Source organism: Hirundo rustica, chromosome 17 (genome assembly GCF_015227805.2).
Source record: "Hirundo rustica isolate bHirRus1 chromosome 17, bHirRus1.pri.v3, whole genome shotgun sequence".
Classification (NCBI taxonomy): domain Eukaryota; kingdom Metazoa; phylum Chordata; class Aves; order Passeriformes; family Hirundinidae; genus Hirundo; species Hirundo rustica.
Window position 1 is genome coordinate 7,996,628 of NC_053466.1, and position 21,016 is coordinate 8,017,643.

The following is a 21,016-nucleotide window of genomic DNA, read 5'->3' on the forward strand; positions in this document are numbered from 1 at the left end:
TTTCAATTCCAAACCCCACAGACCAGGGGTCACTTTGAATCTCGAGAAACAGCCCAATGAGAAGAGCTGGCTGATAAAGCACAGTGGGAGTGTGCAGGGGAACAGCAATGCACTGCAGCACACTGCTCCTGGGCACTGGCCCTCACTAGGATGTGGAGCAGCTGTGTTTAAACTGTAGTGCTGTGGCATAGCTGGCATCCTAACCACAAACGACTTGGACAAATTACCAGCAAATCCTTATCAAGCCAAGTTATTTCAATTTCAGTATTGTGCTGGCCAAATCAACCCTGCATAGTAGCATTTGAAGGTAACATTTTTATCAAACCAGAAATTTCTGTTGGCAATGGATCACTGATATCTTCATCCCTAATCCTTTTATCCCTTAATCCCTAATACAACCTAGGTAAGTATGGTCTGGGCAAAGAGGCAAGCAACAGATCATGAACTCTGATTTACCACAGCAGTAACCACTCGCTGTCCTTCCTTCAGACTACAGCGGTTAGGAACAGGCCTCATCTTGTTCCTTGAAATTTATGTAACTTTCTTCCACCACGTGTGCATGCACAGAGTGCTCTCACACAGAAAACATGGGAAGTGCTCACACAAAGCAGGGACTGCAGAATGCTGCTCTGAGGGAGAGCACAGAGAGCACAAACCAGGCAACCCAGGGCAGCCTGTTGCCTTTGGCTTGTTTTTCCTTTCCACTCATAAAACTTTGATACTTTCCCCTATTAGCATCACAGAAGTTTCACAGGTACTCCAATCAAAGCAGTGTTTGACCAATTTGATATGAAACTCCTGAGACGCAAGCCTTGTGGTACAGGAAGACCAGTTAAGTTCATTGATTTAAAAACAAAAAAAGTCAGAGTCAGTGAATATCAGTACATTTCATTTTAAATCAAACTCTCAGACCTTCAAAATGCTGGGAAGATTAGTCATAATTCATTTATGAATATTTAAATACCTTTCTTATTTACTCTACTTACACTATTTGGGAGCTACTTAAAACAAAAGATAATTCACACTAAAGTTTAACGTGAGGGTTTTTTCCTTTAAAATAATTTAAGAGATTTCTCCCCTGTACATTACATTTAGGATGAGGGTATATACGAAGAACAGTGCTCCTTAAAATATTTTTAAAATCAAATTTGCATTTCAAAGCATTACCATTGCTTTTATTCTAAGCAGCACTAGCACTATTGAAATGCAATTCTTATTCCCTAAATGTAACCTACAAACAAGGAAAACACCTCAGATGGTTACTTGGATTCCATATGGACACTTCAGCGCTGTGGGCAAACAAAAACTTTCCTCAAAAACAGGACAGGACTGAGGTCAGGTCCTTGGACAGGCAGTTACTGGGCACTGGGAAAGGCAAGTCCTACATTTCACCAGCAGCACCAAAATCCCAAACCCATCCCCCCGAGTGCCCTATTGCTGTCACTTTACCTATGCACGATTTAAGATCGGTATCCTGGCTGGAATCTCGCAGTTTCCTCAAAAATCAATTCTTTCAGCTTTTCCTTCGGCAAGTCATCCAACTCCATATCAAACTTGAAGGGTGCTTCAGCTACAGGCTTAATCATACAAAGAAATGTGATTACTTTAATGTCACTGTGCTGTTGAATTTCATGCAGTCCTTTTATGGATGGGGAAAAAATCTAAAAACATCCTTCACAAAAATATCCAACACTGAGCAGTCCTCAAGACAGAACTCACCCATTAGTCCTGCGTGTGCTTTACGTATTGGTTTACCAAATTTTACATCAACCACACTAAGTAGCTAGTCAAATCCAAACCACGAGTTGGAATGTTTATCTGAGGTTCATAACTCCATATCTTCTTGAAGAAAAAAATTATCTTACACTTTTTTATTTCTTGGAATAAACATATCTGGCCCTTAAGGAAAACTAGCTTATTTCCTCCTCCCTATTTCTTCACAAAAAGGAGCCAGGAACCTCCTCAGAATTGTACATAAACTACAGCCATTTCTGATTCAGGGTTCTTAAAGCATGATCTGATGACAAACTCAGTCATTCTTCTCCTTTACCTCAGACAATATGAAATCACGCCTCACATGAGCTGAGAATCTCCATTTTCTGGAGAGGGAGGGCACCTTAATATCTATTTATTGTGTGGCTTCTCCTAAGTGTTGTACTAAAGTGAGAAATACAAACTTTGGTTAATTGATGTAATTTGTTCTTCAACTCCATTAGTGCGGTAGAAATATTACCCTTAAACTAAAGTAGAAAATAATCAGCTGTATCATTTTATCACTGTTTACATTTCAACAATGTCTTTACCTCATCACTTGGATCATAATACTGCTCCAGATACGGATGGGCTAAAGCTTGCTCCACTTCAATCCGCTTATGAGGATTAAAGGTCAACATTTTATCCAACAAATCAAGTGCTAAGAGGAAAAAAAGTGAGCAAGAATTTAATACACACTCCACAGAAGTGTTACAAACCCTGACCTTACCCAGACAATACCCGCTACCCAAGGTCTGTGCTCGTGGCAGTGCAGCCCTGGAGCTCCCCTGCTCTAGCTGGGACCTGTGACTTGGGCACAGGGGCTGTGCCTGTCCCTCTCTCAGCATTCCTGGGATTCATCTGCTCCAGCAGAGCTGGTACCCTGCCAAAGGCCCTTCAGCCCCACAATGGATGGCAAGGCAAGAAACACACAGAATCCTACTGTACAATCTGGCTTGAACTACAACAGAAATTAAATAGATGAAACCTTTTCATTTTTCAAAGAAAAATGCTTTGTATTTTTGTGCCAGATTCCAAAGTAGGATGGAGCTTTCCTGAAATAAATAATTATGAAAATATCATCCAGAAGTCATTAGGAGTTCTAGATCATCACAGTGAACTGTTCTGGCACAACCAGCAGCACAGAAGATACTCTCCAGAGAAGATGCAAACACATTTATATTCATGAGATTCAGGCAAAGTCTGTTGAAGACAACTCGTAAAGAATCAAAGAACCTGAAGATCCAGTAAGACAGAGAGTGAGGTCTGGCAAAACTCTGGACAGACATCACAAATCAGTGCTACTGCAGCTGGTCAGCTGCTTTGCCTGTAACACATTTCCTTTTTCCAAGAAGAGAAAAAACCGATTATAGGAGCAAGAAGCCCTAAGATATCTGCAGTATCCTAAACTCCATCCCATTTTTTCTCCTCACCACATCATTTATGAACCAGAACTTTAACAGAGGCAGCACAGCAGTTGCAGCTTTGCAGCAGGATGAGGAGCACACCTGTGACCTCAGGTCATAGCACAGCCTGGGGAGGGAGGATGCACCATCACCATCACCCCAGCACTGCAGCGAGCTCCTCTGGGTGTCTGCAGCAGCCAGCACTGCACCAGAGTCCCAGCTGCATTGGAGGGCAGCTCCAGAAGCCTCAGAGCTGCGCTGTGACCATCACCATGTTCTGCTGTGGTTCCCCCAGCCGGAGCGCTCTGGGCACAGCGCTGTTCCTGCCCTGAGTGAGAGCCAGCTCCTGAGAGCTGCCCTGGCACAGCTGCTCTGGGGCACTGCCAAGGGCCGCGCCAAACGGCGCCTTCCCCCTCAGCTGAGGTACCAGCACTGCTGCCATCGGAGCTGCCAAAGCTCACGGGGAGGATTCTCACACTGATCAGCACTGTTAGAAAAGCAGGAAAAATCACTGCTGTTTTCCTTAATGACAGGGATATTAAGCTCCATACAGTTCCATCTGCAGAAATGAGCTTTTACGTGGTAATTCAGTACCTGATCATATCCACTAAGAGTAAATTATCCTATCAGTTAAAAAAGAAGTGACTTTTTTGACTGTGCTAGAGCAGGTAAAAGAGCAGTGCACTGTGAACACAACCACCCTTAAACTGCATGAAGGTGAGTATAAAAGGTAAATTAATAGCTATCTAGCAAAACAAAATCATATTTACCCTTTATTAAAGCCTTGTTAAGACAGGTTAACGATTATTATAGTCCCTGCCTTTTTAACTTTTGCTCCACATATCCTTACTGAATTTTTTAACCCATTAAATTTTAAGCTCTCCTGGTGCCTAAGGATCCCATTCACTGATGAGACCCTGTTTGACCCACAACTGATGCAAAGTCTGCACAAATACCCAGGGCAGCAGCAAGGAGCTGCCTCCTACCTCATGTTAGGAACAAAGTTCCAGACTTGTTTGATGCCAGTGTTGAAATCCAGTGCTGATGTTCAGCACTTGAATAATGAACTGTGCTTCCAAGGACAGTGACAAGAGTTTGGATTTCACATGTATGTTAAAGACTGAACTCCACAACAAGTAATCTTAGAGTTACTAAAAACTGCATTAAAAAGATAAACTAGTATGAGGGCTTTGTGCTGGTTTATGATTTTATATTAGATTTACAGCGCTATTTTAAGGCGCCTGCATGTTCTATTTCCAATATAAAGACAAATTCTTAGGTTATAAAAGCTCCCATTACTTTGATACAATGTAATAGAGTATAAAATACCTTTGGGGTCAGCATTTGGAAACAGCCTGTTCCATGGTACCTTATTTTTGTGTGGTAGGGAAAGCAAGTAGTTTCTGGCCTTTAAATTTATTATACAATTCAAATCTTCTTGGGAAGGGGATCCAAGTATACCTAAAAAACATGAATACAAACAATAGTGCATTCTATGAAAAGTACATTAATACAGCTGTATCGTATCTGCTAAAACTCAGTATTAAAACTGCTTGGAAGGAGATTTCAGACCAAATGTTTTAAGGATACAGAATACCTGAGGAGTTTGTAAAACTTTTAGTAAGAACCATTTTTAAAATAAATAAATGGATCTGAGTTTTCTAATGAACTGTAATCTCTTTAAAAGATCCTAGTAAGTAGTGAAGTGGTGTACGTATAGAAATTTTAAAAATTTGACCTGGGCCTAATAACATATGAGATTTTAAATTTTTTTAGATTTTGTATTAAAAATGTATCTGCTGACGTAGTAAATAAATTGGTAAGTATTCTCTAGCTGTCCCCAAAACAATGATTACCTGTAGCAATTGCTGCAAAAATAACTAGAGGGGACAGCAGACACACCGGCAGATCCACACCTTACACAGTGACCCACTGGAGAAAGATGAGCCCAGCTGGCAGAAATGATGGAGAGAGACAGACGGATGTGGAAATGCTGCTTTTCCAAAAAGCTTACCAAGGATATGGTTAAGTTGGTCAAGGTAGTGTTTTCCTGGGAAGATGGGTCTGTTGGAGAGCATCTCTGCCAGAATGCAGCCCACTGACCAGATGTCAATAGACTTGGTGTAACCCTGCAAGAGAAGCAGAAACAGGTTTTTGTTCAAATTTTCACATAATAGCAGCTACGTGTTACTTTAGTAAACTGTGAAAGTGCGCAAAAACCAACTTTTTCTTTTTTTAGATGAGTCATGCTTGCTCATGCTGTTTGATTTTTCTGTACAAATGAAATAATTAAAAACTGTATATCAAAACACTACTTTGAAGGGGTAGCAAGAACTGAAGTCTCCAAGATATAGTTTTCCGAAAGGATTCTTTAAGTTTAGCTAAATCTGTTACCAACTGCAAATTGCTGAGGTTCCCTAAATTTTGTAACAAGTTTCAACTAAAACATTTTGGAAACAAGGTCTTGTGAATTGCACAGCCCCTAACAGAGCGCTGAACACGTGTGAAAGCATGTGGGGAAAGCATCCTCCTCTGAGGGGATCTAAGCAGCACCCCAGGGCCCTTGGCAAAGGAAATGGCCAAACCAGTGGCTGCTGCTTGGCTGCTCGGTACAACGTGACAGGCAGGAAGAGGTGAAGATGCTGGGAGGAGGCCACACCAGTCACTGGGATATAATGGGAATGGAACAAACAGTGGGATATCCACAGGAAAAGACACAGCAGTGACAGCCCCACTGTGCCTGGCCTGCTGCCACTGCCTCTCCCCTGGGAAGGCTCTGTCCCCACTGACCCCACAGCCACTGGGCTCCTCAGGATGTCATCCCTTCACCATTTGTGTTCAAGGAGCCAGAATTATAAAAGGAATCACGCATTAAGCCAGGAACTTTTAAGCTGACCACCTCTTAAAAACACACAAGATTTTCTTTGTGAAAGCCTTTGATAAGTAGATGTGGATAGCCCAATGCTGTGGCCTCAGTGAGGGTTTAAATAACAAGATGTGAGATTAAAATACAAGAAGCCGGGGGGAAAAACCCTCAGTTGGTCAGATGTCTATTTTCTTAAAGTGCCTTGGACACGCTAATGCCACAACAAAACAAACCCACCAACTGGAAAAGCTGTAAATCCTACAGGAACAAGAGCCACTCCAGAACACAAAATACAGCTCCAGGAGTCACGCAGGTGTTTTGCTAACAAGTGTCTGACTGTGGGAGGGAGCACAGGGGTTCTGCTGGACACCCACCACCCACACAGGGATCGCATGCACCTTAAAATGGCCACAGAACACAACAGTAGTTCCAAATATATAAAAACCAAAGGAACGATTTCATGAAGACTTTGGGAATGCCATTAAGACTGACACATGAGAAGGATCACATGCCTTCATTCAGAATCAGATTCACCTTCATTATACATTCTAAAGCTAAATTAAGATGTCAAGATAACATTAAGGCAACATTTGCAGCCTTGATGGAGGCAGCGGTGGAATGCTCATTCCTACCACTGCTGTCCTGCTCAGTGGCACAGCAGGTGATGGAAGCAGTCTCATGGCAAGGAACTGGAGGTGTGGGAAGTTGAGCACGTGATTACTCAGTTCTAGCATCCAATAATTGATTCTGGAATCACAATTTACTGTAAGCCAGTAGCTCTACTGGAAACCCATGCCCCCTTCTCCCCGAGACTGTGAGTGCGGCCTGATCCTAAAAACACAGAAGGGGGAAACACAGTTGGAACTCCCAAGGGAACAAGCAGCAACAGCAGCACCCCAGCAGCCCAACGTGGGCCTTACCTTCGAATTCAGCATGATCTCAGGAGCCCTGTACCAACGTGTGGCCACGTACTCTGTCAGGAATCCTGTGTGATCATGGTCAGGATCTGCAACGCGAGCCAATCCAAAGTCACAAATCTGGTTTTAGGGAAGTAAATAGGAAAAAAAGGCACATTAGACACACATTTCCAATACTATAACATTACTAATTCACCATTCCCCAATCCATGATGTAACACCCACAAAGGCAGTGGTGGCAACCTATGTTTTTAGAAACAAACTTTTGCGCAAAGGTGAAGAAAAATGCTTTGGATTAATTACAAAGAATATCCAGCTGCCATTCAGGGGCCAGGAAGAACAAACAGTTCACAGTTTATGTTCCACGATGGGCTTGCTTACAGCACTTTTGCCAGACAGGCGAAGATACGCTGCTCCAACCTCTCAGAAACTCACCAGAAAACAAAAAGAAAAGCAATTAACACTTCCAAAAACCACAATTAACAACCAACATCATTTGTAACCAAGTTCAACACCCTATTTTACAAAAGCTATCATTATAACTGCATCTTTGCATGAGAAACAGCCTATCCAGTCATGAGATAACACTAGACTAGAGATATTATGGGCTCTTGAAGAAAGCATAAGCCTAAAAGAAAAAAAAAAAAAAAACAAAACCAAAATGAGACACAATCAAGAAAGTATTTCTCAACCCCTTATCAGGAAAACAGTTTTATCTAACTATGAAAAGAAAACCAAACACTGATTTAGACTAGTGAGTTCAGCAAAAAGAAAAAGGTGGGTTTAGTTACACCCTGGTAAGGAGGCTCCATGGCTTTCAGAGCTATTTAGTGTCTAGAAAGAAATTAAGAAAATGGAAAATGTGAAGACAGACTGATGCAGAGCAGCTGCTCCTTTCTTACCATCCCAAGGGTCAATGGCAAGGTTGTTACGTGGCACATTAGACACTGTCAGAAGCTTCTGCTACCCACTAAAATATAGCAGGTTATGATTGCCACACAAAGTGTGTTTCCATGAAAGAATACACACCCTCAGGAAAACCAGGCATCAAACGTAGGAGTGGCAAACAGTGCGAGGTTCCTCTGCTACATTTGTTTTATAATATTTATGCTTAGATAGTTAATTGTGTACAGTGATTATACTGAAAATGTGAAGTGAAAATATGCTGTAGTCAATATAGCCAGTAATGGAAAATCCTACCAAAACCACAGAAACCTCACTTTGCCCTGGCACATATTTCTTAATTTTCCTGTAGGGACAGCCTGTCAGTGAAATAACTGACAGATCAGTTAGGGAACAAATACTTCAGCTGACTAAAAGCTACATCTGAAAGATGAGATTCATCTGACAGCTGACTGTTACACAGAGGGTCTGAAGAAAAGGCAATGATGAATGTGATAAGCCAAGCTGCATGCCATTACTTTAGCTACATATTAAAAAAATAAACCCAGCTCCCTGAATCCTTACAAAACAACCCCAAAAAGAACCTTTTTTAAGCATGGCAAGGCTCTTCCAGCCTACAGGAATGGAGCAGCTGCCTTGTGTGCAATTAGCAGCTTACATAGACACTCAGTACAAATAATCAGAAGAGCCTCCTCTAAAGACAGAAAGGAAGAAATTGTAGAGGACAGCTTAGAGACTTCAGAAAATAATTATGGAGCAGGCAAAATTGTTGTAATCTCTTCCTCCTAACCTTGGAAAAAGCTAGATAAGATTACAGGCAAGGAGACTTGTGCAGAATTTCAGTATTACACAAAAGCAAAGCACTAAGGTTTGTTACTATTAAAACAAAAAAGAAAGACGCTCTGGTCCACAGTGAAAAGCAAGAACTGAATTACAGAAGATGTCTCTGAATCTCTCAACTCGAGTAGAAAAATGCTCATGGGATGCAAAGGAAGAATAATGACAAAGAGAGCTCATTAAAATGACAAAAAGCCCCTGCTGACTGGGGCAGAAACAGGTTAAGCAGAAAAGCAGAAACACCATTAGTGAGAAAGACTTCAAGGCTGCAAGGAAGAGGTTTTGGCTGCAGAGCTGACAGGAATGATAGCACAGAGTGAAAGGGACCTGGAGATCCAGGGCTCTGCCTGCAGCCCCGAGGGAGGGACAGGCACAGCTCTGGCTGTAGCTGGGGAGGGCAGGCACTTCTCACCCTGTGCCAACCCCTGTGCCCTGCTGGAGGGGCCTGGGGGGCACCGTCCCCCTACAAGTGATGACGTGTACCATGCAAAGGTTTTCAGGCTTCTCCATGTGAACAAAAACAATAGAAAGAAAAGAAATAATATGAGAGCAATATAATAAGAGGCAAATTTTCTTGTCATTTTGACTAAGTCATAGCAGAGGATTTAAAAAATGCAGAATTAAAGACCCAGGTATGTCAGTCAGTATTTCATGCCCTGGAGAGACAGAACAGATGTTACTGAGACAGAAAAAATTACTTCCCAGCTAAAGAAATAATTTTTTAATAAATAAATAAAACCAGCATTCTATTTATATATTTAGCTTCCACTTCTTGAAAACAATGTTCTTGCAATCAGTAACAGGTGTTTTTTTTAACAGAAGATGGCTTAAAATTGGATGAAGCTATCAAACAGATGGGAAGACTTAGGAAGATCACGTACATATGCCCATTTACTAAGCAAATGAAATGACACCAACAGTGCTACCAATATACTGAAATAGCTGCAGTTGTATTGCTCAGTAGCCTGTGCCTCTGTGTGTTTGTACAAAAGGAAACAGACACATTAAGTTTAATTGTTACTGGTAAGATGGTGGTTCAAACAGTCGCATCTCTAGAGTAACTGGTAAAATCCTGAAACAAACACTGACTTGCACTTTTCCTTAAAAAAAAAATCCCCCACCACATCACCTTCCTTTCATGCCTGTTGCAGCAGTAACAATTCTTGGTTGTTTTAATAATTGTGAGTTTTCATTATGTAGACAGAATTGATCATGTATCCAGTCTTTAGAATGGACCAGCATATGAACAGCAAGGAAATGTGTGACACTCCTGGAATTGTGACAAACCTGTACAGCCCACAACTGGTTCACACGTTGAAAAGGGTATTTTTATTTTGTGGTTTGTTTATTGAGAAAGTTGTAAATACATTAAAAAACAAAGGGTAATTAGGAGCAACGCAGTATTCAACTAACACCGTTGTACCACCTCAGCTCAAGCACTGTAAACTCTGCAATTCCACTCTATCAGTGGCCAGCAGCAAACACACAATGTACAGTGTAAAAGGGAACATATTCCAATGCCTCCCTCATCTTCCATGGATCTGCCACTGTGAGACTCTAAACCACAGGAAGCACTCAATAAGGGTTTTTCCTGCTAATCTGCCTAGTGGTTTTTTACAAACTGCAGTTATCTACAGTGCCCTGTCACCAAATTCCACAGCTGAACTGTGCTGCAAGGAAACTTCACCTGCTCCTTTCCTCCCCACCAGCCCTTTCCATAGGTGAGGACAGTGAACACAGCTGCTCCCTGCTCACCGTCCCCATGCCACTGACAATGTTACCAATGTTACCAAATTCTCCTGGATTCCTCTGCTCCTCATGCAGAATCTTCCAGCAGAGGAGATCCACGCTACACAGCTTTGTGATATGGAGAACAGTGCTTTGAAATCCTGCTCCCCTCTTATCACAGGGAGAAGTGTGATAACTATGATCACACTGCAGACTCAAAACCAACTGAAAGGTACAGAATGGCATGTTTTCTGTTTTATTGTCTATTTCTGTTCTAATTCTTCACACTTGGTTTGCTTTACTGAATGCCACTAAGCATTGAGCTGACATTTTCCAAGAATCATAACAGCTCTAAGCTCATCCTTCTGTAGTATTAACGAGTACAGAGCCCATCACTGGAAATGCAAATTAGGAACATTTTCTCCCTAAGTAATTACTGTGCAGTTAATCAGCACTGAATCGCTCATGCTGCTTTAGCTGCCCGCTAATACAAAGTCCTTTTCCAACAACAAAACATTAACAGTGTAAACAGAGAAACCAAATCCTGAAACAGACACAGCTCTGAGTTTACTTTTGAGGTAAACATGATGCTGCTTCAGATCAGTATTTTCACCCAGCTTTCAAAGAGGCTGTTTCCAAGTCAGCCTCCAGATGGAAACAGTGATGCACTCATTACAGCATCCGAACAGATTCTTAGTCACTCAAATCTTGATAATTATTTTATCAAACTAAATGTTTTGGCAATCTTTCCACCACAAAAATCACATTAATACCCACTAAAAATTCCACATTCATGGTTACAGGAGTTCGTTTTATGAAGACCATGGCAGGAAAATCTGAAAGAAATTTCAGCTTACCTTGAGATCACACGTGGTGTTAAGCAGCAGATTTGAAGGTTTGAGGTCGCGGTGAAGCACATTGGCTGAATGGATGTATTTTAACCCTCTCAGAATCTGGTAGAGGAAATAACAAATGTGGTCGTTGCTGAGGTGTTGAGTCTTTAAGAGCTTGTAAAGATCTGTCTCCATAAGATCTTGCACAATATATCTGAGAGGCATTAGATGTAAGGCAGCAAAAAAACTTGGTGTCATGTCAGCTATCAACATACAGTTACCCAAGGAAACTTCTAGAACATTCTTTCTCTCTTATTTGTCTGATGACAATTATGAAACCATGTACTTGATTCTTGCCTTGGAAGTTTGGAATCCAATCAATGCTATTACATGATGCAGGCCTTTATAGAATAAAGAGGCACCAGCATGTGATCCGCTCAAATTAATCATCATAAACCTCCATTTCTCCATAGGAGATCTTGACTTTTATTGGAATCTTAATTTCATCTGATTCCTATCCTGCCTGCCAAGAAACAAAGGGTGGTTTTTTGGTTAATGAGTAATAAGCTTCCAAGATACTTGTTTGCAGTTGCACAAAAGCAGGAACGTAGAAGATCTCATCATTTCTGATCAATTTTTTTTCTACCATCTCCCTTAAAAAATTCAGCTGTTCTTCTCTACAAAATATATTTATTATGCTGCATTGAACACAACAGTCCTCTTACCAAAATTAAATCCCAATATAGTAAGTCAGATGATTTTTTTTTAAGAAAGATTGCAATGAAAATTAAAAGAAGGGATTATTTTTTTTTTCTTTGACAGGAACGAGTTAAGTAAATTTTCTTCCCCCTTAATTGAAGAACATTTGAGACAATGACAGCAGACTCCGACCATTTCACTTTCTCCTCAAAGCAACCAGTTCTAACAGCAGCTCTACTAAGAGCAAACACTGTTTTAGAATTAAATGAGTAAACGAAATCTTCTCTATAATGTTGAGCTCTTTGCCTTGGAAATTAACATCTTTCTCTTTTCCTGGAAAAGAAAGAATAAAGCTAACGCTAATCTACATCAACTCTATAAACTGATCAAATACTATTAACTTACCTTTTGATTTACAATAATAGAAGCCAACTTATATTAATATTGAGGAAGGAAGAGGACGAAGGTGAAGAAACAATCAAAAGAGAGGAGGCAACCATTACTAATGATGCCAAATAACACTTTGATAAGGATACACATCTTTCATCTGTTCAATAGTTGGAGCTCTGATAATGTCATTTATTCCAATAATATTCTCGTGCCTGAAGCGCAGTAGGATCTTGATCTCTCTCAGAGTTCTCTGGCAGTACGTCTGATGCTCAAAAGGACTGATTTTCTTTATAGCAACTCGAACTTTGTTGACGTTATCATAAGCAGAGCTAGAAGAGAATCAATAACATTGATTACAAGGAACATTCAAGTCATTCGATTCAGAAAGAAAGAATGTGAATTCATTTGAGTATCGGGGTGGCGCATTTTGTTTACATTTACTTTTATCAGATGGGGAGAGGTGACAGTGGTACGTCTTATAGTCTGGTGAACTGACAAAACACTGTTGTTCTTTCACCAGCCTATTTGGGTCTCTACAATCATCGGCTTTCCCAGCTGACTCGGAGTCTCTGATCGGTGGGTACTGCACAAAGGAAAGGTATTTGGCCTCTTTATCAGCCTGTGCAACAACAAAGTCTGAGGTTTGTTCTAAATGCTGCAATCATCAGAAGTTTGAGAAAGTTCATCTTGAGTTAACCCATTCGCTCTGGGGTGCAGAAAAACCTTCAGAAATCATCTTTTAAGCAGCAGAATTCCACATCCTGTATCCAGCTCCTACAAGTAATACCAGCTGTCACAATCTTTCACGCTTCCATCAATCTACACTGTCAGCACCTCTGCAACAGACACCGAAGAACAAAAGAGATGGAGAATTTGTGACAACATCTTTCCAAGTTCAGTTCCAACGATAACAGGAGTTTGAGGAAAGCAAGCTGTATCCAGGTACGCCCATGGTGTGGAAGCAGGCAGCAGCACAATGAGGATCACAGTGGCTGTGACCCACGGTGAGGAACTCCCTGCCTCCTGCATTTACAGCACCCCATCCAGGAGCTCAGAACTCCATTCCCAGCTACACCAATAAATAGGCTCAATAAATAGCATTTCTGTTCAACATGCCTGTGCATTCATGAAGAATATCATAGCCTGAGCCTAATTAAAATCTCAGGAAAACATACCTGGTTTTCTAAAATCTGGACTATGAACTCTAACAAGTTTTAGTATGTTTTCTATGGCCTTGTTTATATGAATGACAAAGCATCTCATTATCGTAACTTCTACTGTATTAGAAGTATATGATAATTTAATTAATTAGAATTTGGATGTGTTTATGATTCTTGTTTCTACTCAAGCTCACTACTGCATTATAAAGAAATTAAAAAATAATCAAGCCTACATTCCATACATTCCTGTTAGACTCAACTATTTCATATAAAAATATTATCACACTAGCCAAGGAGGCTTTACATCCCACCCATTTTCTATAATCGAGTCCCAGAACTTTCTTCTACACTCTTTTAATTGGCCTCACTCTGCTGAGATGTCCGGGTACCTGATGACCAGGTAAAGCAGAATAAAATACAAAAATCCAATTAGAAAAGGAGACCTCAGAAGAATTCAAATGCTTGGTCACATCAAAGCTCCTCTACAACTAAGCAGAGATATAGTGAACAAGGTGCTTTTGAGAAGGTAGTCACCACTGGATGCAAAACTCTTAGAAATTTCTCACTTTCATTATTAAAATGGACATATAATTCAGTCAGCCAGGGTCATCAGTAAGATCTTCATACAGCACATGCGTGTGTAATGACACCCTTTTGGCACGGTTTTCCCACACAACCCCTTTGACCTGCCTGCATCCCCAGCCCTGGCCTGTACCCACAGACAGCACCATTTATTTGCCTCTAGAAACCCTGAACTCAAACGCTCCACGGGGAGCTTTGAAACGCCACACGCTGAGCAAGCATTCATTACAACTGTTGCTACTGCATATGCATAGATAACACATTAACAGCTCCTCGGCCCTAAAATAGACAGTAACCGGTGCCTAAGTGGAACTTGGCATCGCCTCCAAGAGCACTTGGGCTCCAGCAATTTTCTTAGCTCATCACCTGTGGTGTTTACAATAGACCAGTGAGGTCAGTCGTAAGCGGAAAACAAAACCAGAAATTACTCTGAAGCACGAACAACCTGGATTTGGGAAAGAAATGAAAGAATCTTATGGGCCAGTTCATCATTGTAAACAAACCTCCTGGCTCCTCCTTTGTACAGACCTGAGCATTTTTTCTGCCACAATGCAGAATATTACTTCCTTTCAAAGGACTGGACAGCAGCAGCTATGCAGAGTACAAAAAGGCAAAATGCCAATATTTACCCATTGATGCTGCTTAAATAAAAGCTCTCCGTCTCTTACAATATTTGATAAATCAGTTATTGCTTCTCAAGGAAAGGTTGCTTATTGATGGAAAATATGTTCATGAATTCATCGATTAAATATACCAAGATTTCTACTCTCATAGCTGTTTCACCTATGGTCCTTCAAGCATTTTCTTAGCAAAAGGTTTATGCTGTTACTTAGCAAAGGATGGCTAATTTCACTTTCTGATGGTTTAACTATAACACACATGATTCACTGAGGAAAAAAGCTGCGTATTTGGAATAAAGATGCAATCAGTTTCCTCTCCAGGGTACCTTCCCCATACAGTCATCTTTCTGTTTGTATCAGATTTCCCCACACTAACACAGCTAAGCTTCCATTGCCTCAGCTAAGGGGTGTGAAACTGAAATATTGTTTAGTGGAAACATTAAAAGGGACACTGGATTTATTTCTGATGCCATACTTTTTGAAAGATGAGCCTTTCTGTAACTTGATTAAACATCTGAGGGATTATCTCAACTTCCACGAGCAAGAAGCTAATCAGAGAAGCAGTCAGGTACACTTGCTGGTGCCTATTTTAAATGTCATGCATAATACAGGTACATTGAGAATCTGTATTATCTAGTTAACACCATTTCACATTCTCAGCCACAGCCCTTAAAGCACATATTGCTGTAAGTAAACCCTGTGACCCTTCAAAAATGCTTTCTCGATTTGACACGTGCTATAGAAAAGTGTAAAAGCCACACATTAGACTGAACTTCGGTGGAACTGAAGAGTCAGGCTACAACCAGACCCCTTATTTGGCCTGTGAAGCCCTACCGAAATAACTGATTGACTACACAGGAAACACCAGAAACTCACAAAACTGGGTCCTTTGTAAGGCAGACTGAACCACTGCCCAAGTTCTCCCTCCACCCAAGCGCTCATTGCCTGCCACCAGGCAGCAGATTTACACACTCCTCCCCAGAGCTCTGCTGAAGAAATACACCGCTCATAGTGTGCATTCCAGTACTGGCAAACACAACCACTCTGAAGGTGCAAATGCAGGCCCTGCTGCATCCCCCTGCAGCTCATGCACCGGCTCGTCCCTGCGGGTTCCAGCCGCAGCCGCAATTACTCATCTCATTTTACGACTCCTGATCACCCGTGCTCCCCCTGCAGTCCGACCAGGATCAGCTCCACAGCACATCCCATCCGCCCCCCAGCGCATTCTAAATTTAGATTATTTGCATTCTGGCACTGCTGTCCCAGTGTGCACAGTGTAACCTAATTGTCTGGGCTGTCAGCTTCTACTAAACCTCACAACGACTGGTTATACTTGCAATGAAGCAGTTAACTGGGACGTCTTCTGAAGTCAGGAACTTTCTATTATCTTGACTTTTTTCCAGAGAAGATAAAAATCTGTAAAGCGGGAATAACAGTTCCCATATTAAAAACTCCTACAGTGCCAGTTTATAGTTTTTAGTTTCTAATTGTTAAGCACATGTTCTGATCATCACCCACAGAACTGTCCCATTATGATGAATCCAGTCACCGACACTTTAAATGTTCAGAAGGAAGGATTTATTTCCACCTCCATCTTGCACAGCCTCACAAGCTGAAGCAACCATTCAGCTGCGAGTGCTATTTATCCGTAACGTGATAAATTTAAACATAGATTTTGCAACAGCTCAACTTTGTAGCCACAACATTATTCCTGTTTAAAGCTGTGGTTACTAACCTGCGACAACCTGCAATAGCACCGTTATTTAGATACTTCTGCAACATCGCGTGAAATCAATAAAAGTCCCAGCAGTAGAGTTTATCATTCCCGATTTGAAGTATCTTGTAAATACGTAACAAAGTTTTGACTAAGTAAAACATTAGGCACAGCTGTACAAAATAAACAAATGAGCATTTATAACCCAAGAAGTTACACCACATAAATTTTAAAGCCAGTTTTTATCCTTCTACTCTCTGGTACCGACTTCCTTTTTCAACAGAAGCCCAGGGCGGGGCTGCTTCCCAGAGCAGTGACCGGAGAGACACCGCAGCTCCGAGCCCACAGCGCCGCCGGCCCCGGGCATGTGCCCCTCTCCCCTGAACTCCTTCCTTGCGGGCAAGGGAAGCTTCCACAGGCACGTGTGGCAGAGTGCCAAGGCTCAGCCCCTTCTGCCCACAACGCCCGCCGCACGTTCCTCCCCCCAATCCCGTTCCTCGCTTGTTTCACTGGGAACCAGAGAGAGCAGGCTGCAGCAGCCCGCAGGACGGCAGCCGGCCCCCGGCAGCCCCTGCACCCAGAGAGCGCTGGCGCTGCACGCTCCGAACCAGCTGCTGCTCCTCTGCCACGCCGCACCACGGGCTGTGCTCCCGCCGCTCCGAGATCATTCCCCTCGTGGCTGCTCTACAGGCTGCTCTCAGCACACGCACACAAAATACACAACACTGCCGGCAAACAGCCTAATTGCAACTCTAAATAAAAGACTGATTTGAAGTTTAAAAGGGATATAGATATATATATATTTATCCGTAGCTTTGTGTTGCTGCGGAAACAGGATTCCAAGGGCATATCCAGAGGTAAGAATCTTTCTGAGATATTGGATAATTGTACTTACACTCAGAATAGGAAAGGCAAAAATAATTCCCAGCAAGCAAGCTGATCTATGGAGATCTTTAATCTTTCCATTCAGTCTACATTTAGCTCAATCATGGACATTTTCACAACATGCTGACATTTATCAAGTTACAATGCAAATAGCTTAAACTTATTTTTAAGACTGCTGTAAATAAAATAATGCAATATTATGACACAGTAACAACCACCCTAACAGACTGTTCGCTACAACTTTTGGGGGTGGGGGAAGGTGGTTGCAGAAGTGCAGATTTGCGGAGGGTTTTGGGGTTTTGTTTGAGGCTTTTTTTTAATAATCAGATGTTAACCCCTCCAGATTTTCAGAATAATTAGTTTCTTCTTCTACATAATTAAACCACAGAGAGCAGCTACAGTGTATGACTTTTTTAATAAAGAAAAAAGACTGGAAAAAGGATAAAAATAGTCAAAGACTATTCGAGGACACTAAATAATGTGTCATTTTTACACTGTTGAATGTATTTTTTGTAGCCAACTGTAAACACCTACGTTCACTAGAAATATTTGTTACTTTGCTCCATTTATTCATAATATTTTTAAGACAAGGGTATTATTCATTAGACTTTTATTATTAGCACTAATTTACAAAATCAGCACCTGGTTTTAAAAGGAACAAGTACCTACTCATATTGGGATACATGCGCCGTGCTTCAAGAAACCTCAGTTTATGAAAAGACAACCCATGTCACACTCAGTTCCATTTTGATTCCTCAGCTTTCTCTAGAAGAGGTTCTCAATAACAAAGCATTTCTCAGGTTTGACAGCAGAGAATTCAGGAAATAAACTATAAAAACAGGGGCATCTTAATACACTTCTACTTTTCTCCATTAAAGATTTAGTTTCACAGACTAACTCCTACCATGTAGGAAAGTCAGCAATCCATGAAAATGGAGTTACCTCACTATTAGATTCTTTAAAAAAACAACAAACAAATAAAAAACCAACAAGGGAGGAAATAAATACAATTTCTAAATCAGTGCCGTATATTTTACCACAAGTCCCTAGCACGGTGGCTGTGTGACCCCTGCAGACCCCGCTGTGCTTTCAGTTAACTTCTGAGGCTCACTGGGTCAGACTGGAACAGCACCGCCCTCACCTCCACCACCTACTGCTTCAGTCATCTTCCTCTTAACAATCCAAATCAATCCTGAGAGTAAAGCTTCCTGCTACAATTACGCCAACTCCTTCCTCCCATGACAAAGGTGAATAATTACTCTGAAGTGATTTTACTCAGATCTGGTCTACTACAGGTTACTACTGCCCTTCACACCACAAATTCTTAAAGCACTTTCATAACTTCCTAAGGAAATCTGTTTTCATTTCATTTCATTGTATCTGCTCAAGTAATTCTAATTCATTCTGGTGAGACACTGGCACAGGCTTCCCAGAGCATGGCTGTCCCATCCCTGGAGGTGTTTCAGGCCAGGCTGGAGAGGGCTTGGAGCAGCCTGGTCCAGTGGAAGGTGTCCCTGCAGGGGGTTGGCTCTACTTGATCCTTAAAGTCCCTTCCAACTCAAACCATTCTAGGCTCTAATAAGTTACAAAGGCACAATTTTATTTTTCAGAATTTGAAAAGCAGCATTTGATGGATCCTTGCAAAAAATTCAGTTTTAAGCTAATTACTATGCACATAATAATTACTTAATAGTACAATTCGTGAGATCACTCCTAGTATTTTGAAAACAAATAGCTAGTCATGCAAAATGGAGTCTGTTGAATTAATTACTTTTGCCAGAAGCTCAGTCAATTCATAATCTTGGGTGTGGCACACCAGATGATTTGTGTTTTGTTAGCACCACAGAATTATGAAGAGCAGCAGTTCTAGAACTACACCTTAATACTGGCATTAGAACAATGCTGGCCATTTCACCCAAGGTTCTGTACTGTTGGGCTAAAGAGGCTATCTAATTTTGTGGTGATTTGATTACTCTTAGTTGTTAAAAAAAAAAAAAAAAAAATCCATTCTCTCAATCTCTTTTAATATGTATTTTTCTTTCCATACCTCTAATTGACTTCAAATCACCTCGTAAGCCTACTGTTTAATGCCACTTCAAGTTAGTCTTCAGAAAATAGAAAACTCTTACATCTCACTTTATCTACTTCCTCCCTTCCCACTTCCCTATTTTAGAGGTTTACTAGTTCTCCACTGCCAGTATTTCCTTTGACAGCATCGATACCAAATTTAACAAACTTCACTACATTTAAAGGCCTTTGGCATCTGGGAAATAAATTCATTCCAAAGGCACCCAATGCTTTTGATAAAATATTACAATATTAAATATCACTGTCTTTCTCCTCTGTATATAAATTCCTGTGGGAATGAATTTTGGGCTAAAATGGTACGAGCTCAACAACATGAGACAGCCTAAGGTCTCCATGGATTCAAAGGAGTGGTTGTGGTTCTCTCTCCCTTTTATGCCTCACATCCCTGCCCTTTCTCACGTTTTTGGTTGGAGCAGTGCCTTTTTTTGCATCAGTCCAGAGAACTAAAGCAGCTCCAAGCTGAAGCAGGAACAGTAAAGCAGACTTTACCTGCACAGTCCTATTCCCTTCCTGTGTCAGCACCAGCACGCACAGGGCTTTGTGTCCATCATTTCAACTTCTCACCCTTCAATTCTATTTTTTTATGAAGTCACTCTTCAGCTAAACCAGCTTTCCAACACAGCAAATGCTCCAGCTGCGCAGGCCCCAGCACAAGCGAGGAGGAAGGAATGACAGAGCAGAGGTGTGGAGAGAAAAGCTGCCCCTGCAGCAGCGGCACAGCCCAAGATCAGCACAGGTCAGCCTGCAAGGCTCAGCCCTGCAAAGCTCAGCTCGGGTGTCGAGCCTCCCAGGAGAGCTCAGCCTCCACAGCCGATAAGGTGCCCACCTCCTCCTCCTGTGCTTGAGGCTCCTCAAGGGGCAACAAAAAGCCACCAGGACAGCAAAGGACAGGTCAGCAGCATCACCACTGTTACTCCAGAGCCTGGAAAACAACTACCACATCCCCAAGCAGCAAAGAGGAATCACAAAAGTGTGCAGGAAACATCTCCCCTTTCCTAGAGAGAAGGGAGAGCACTACCAGAGATCCGTGAGTGGTGAGGAGATTAACAAATCCTCCAGTATAGTCTTTTGTCTGCTAAGGTTCTAATTTGACTTACATCCCAGATACTCCTCCTAAAATCAGCTTATTTAATTGATTCCACACCACATAAATCTTCAGAAGAGATAGTTCACAGTATTTCATTCCAACAGAAAATAAAACAAAATCATCCATGTACACTCAAAAGCAGAGATTTTCCCAAACCTGATGTAGAAACATCAGTGCAAAATGAAAATTATCCCAAAGCACTGATGAAAGAAAGGTCATTGCTACTGTCCACTCTGCCATGGTTAGTTCAGTATTTCACTTGCAAACCAAACCACCAGCACTGAGTGTGCATCTCACCACTATCAGAAGTTATTTCCCTCCCTATCAGATTACAAGGCATTTTCTGCATGTTTTTTCCACGTTTCTAACAAGACATGCCAACAGTAAACCCTCAGCATATTCACAGCTTGCTGTTTGTTCAGAGGAGGTATCAGCATTAGAATATGTTGGCTACAGTAGCTGAAAGGAAGCTATTTCACAACTATGGAACACTCAAAAAAAAATCCAATACTAAAGTCAACCTGAATGTCATTTGGGATATTCGGCAAC

General features: G+C 41.5%; 1 protein-coding gene across 1 annotated transcript in view; it reads right to left on the minus strand.

Annotated features, from left to right (window-relative positions):
* Nucleotides 1–21,016, minus strand: part of MAPK1 (mitogen-activated protein kinase 1) — a 33,200-nt gene that overhangs the window by 4,432 nt on the left and 7,752 nt on the right. The window contains exons 2-8 of the mRNA XM_040081312.2: nt 12,478–12,660; nt 11,267–11,456; nt 6,945–7,061; nt 5,173–5,287; nt 4,488–4,619; nt 2,304–2,413; nt 1,450–1,577 (exon numbers count right to left, since the gene is read on the minus strand). Of these exons, the coding sequence (XP_039937246.1) occupies nt 1,461–1,577; nt 2,304–2,413; nt 4,488–4,619; nt 5,173–5,287; nt 6,945–7,061; nt 11,267–11,456; nt 12,478–12,660 (964 nt within the window). The 3' untranslated portion in view covers nt 1,450–1,460. The remainder of the gene's footprint in view (nt 1–1,449; nt 1,578–2,303; nt 2,414–4,487; nt 4,620–5,172; nt 5,288–6,944; nt 7,062–11,266; nt 11,457–12,477; nt 12,661–21,016) is intronic.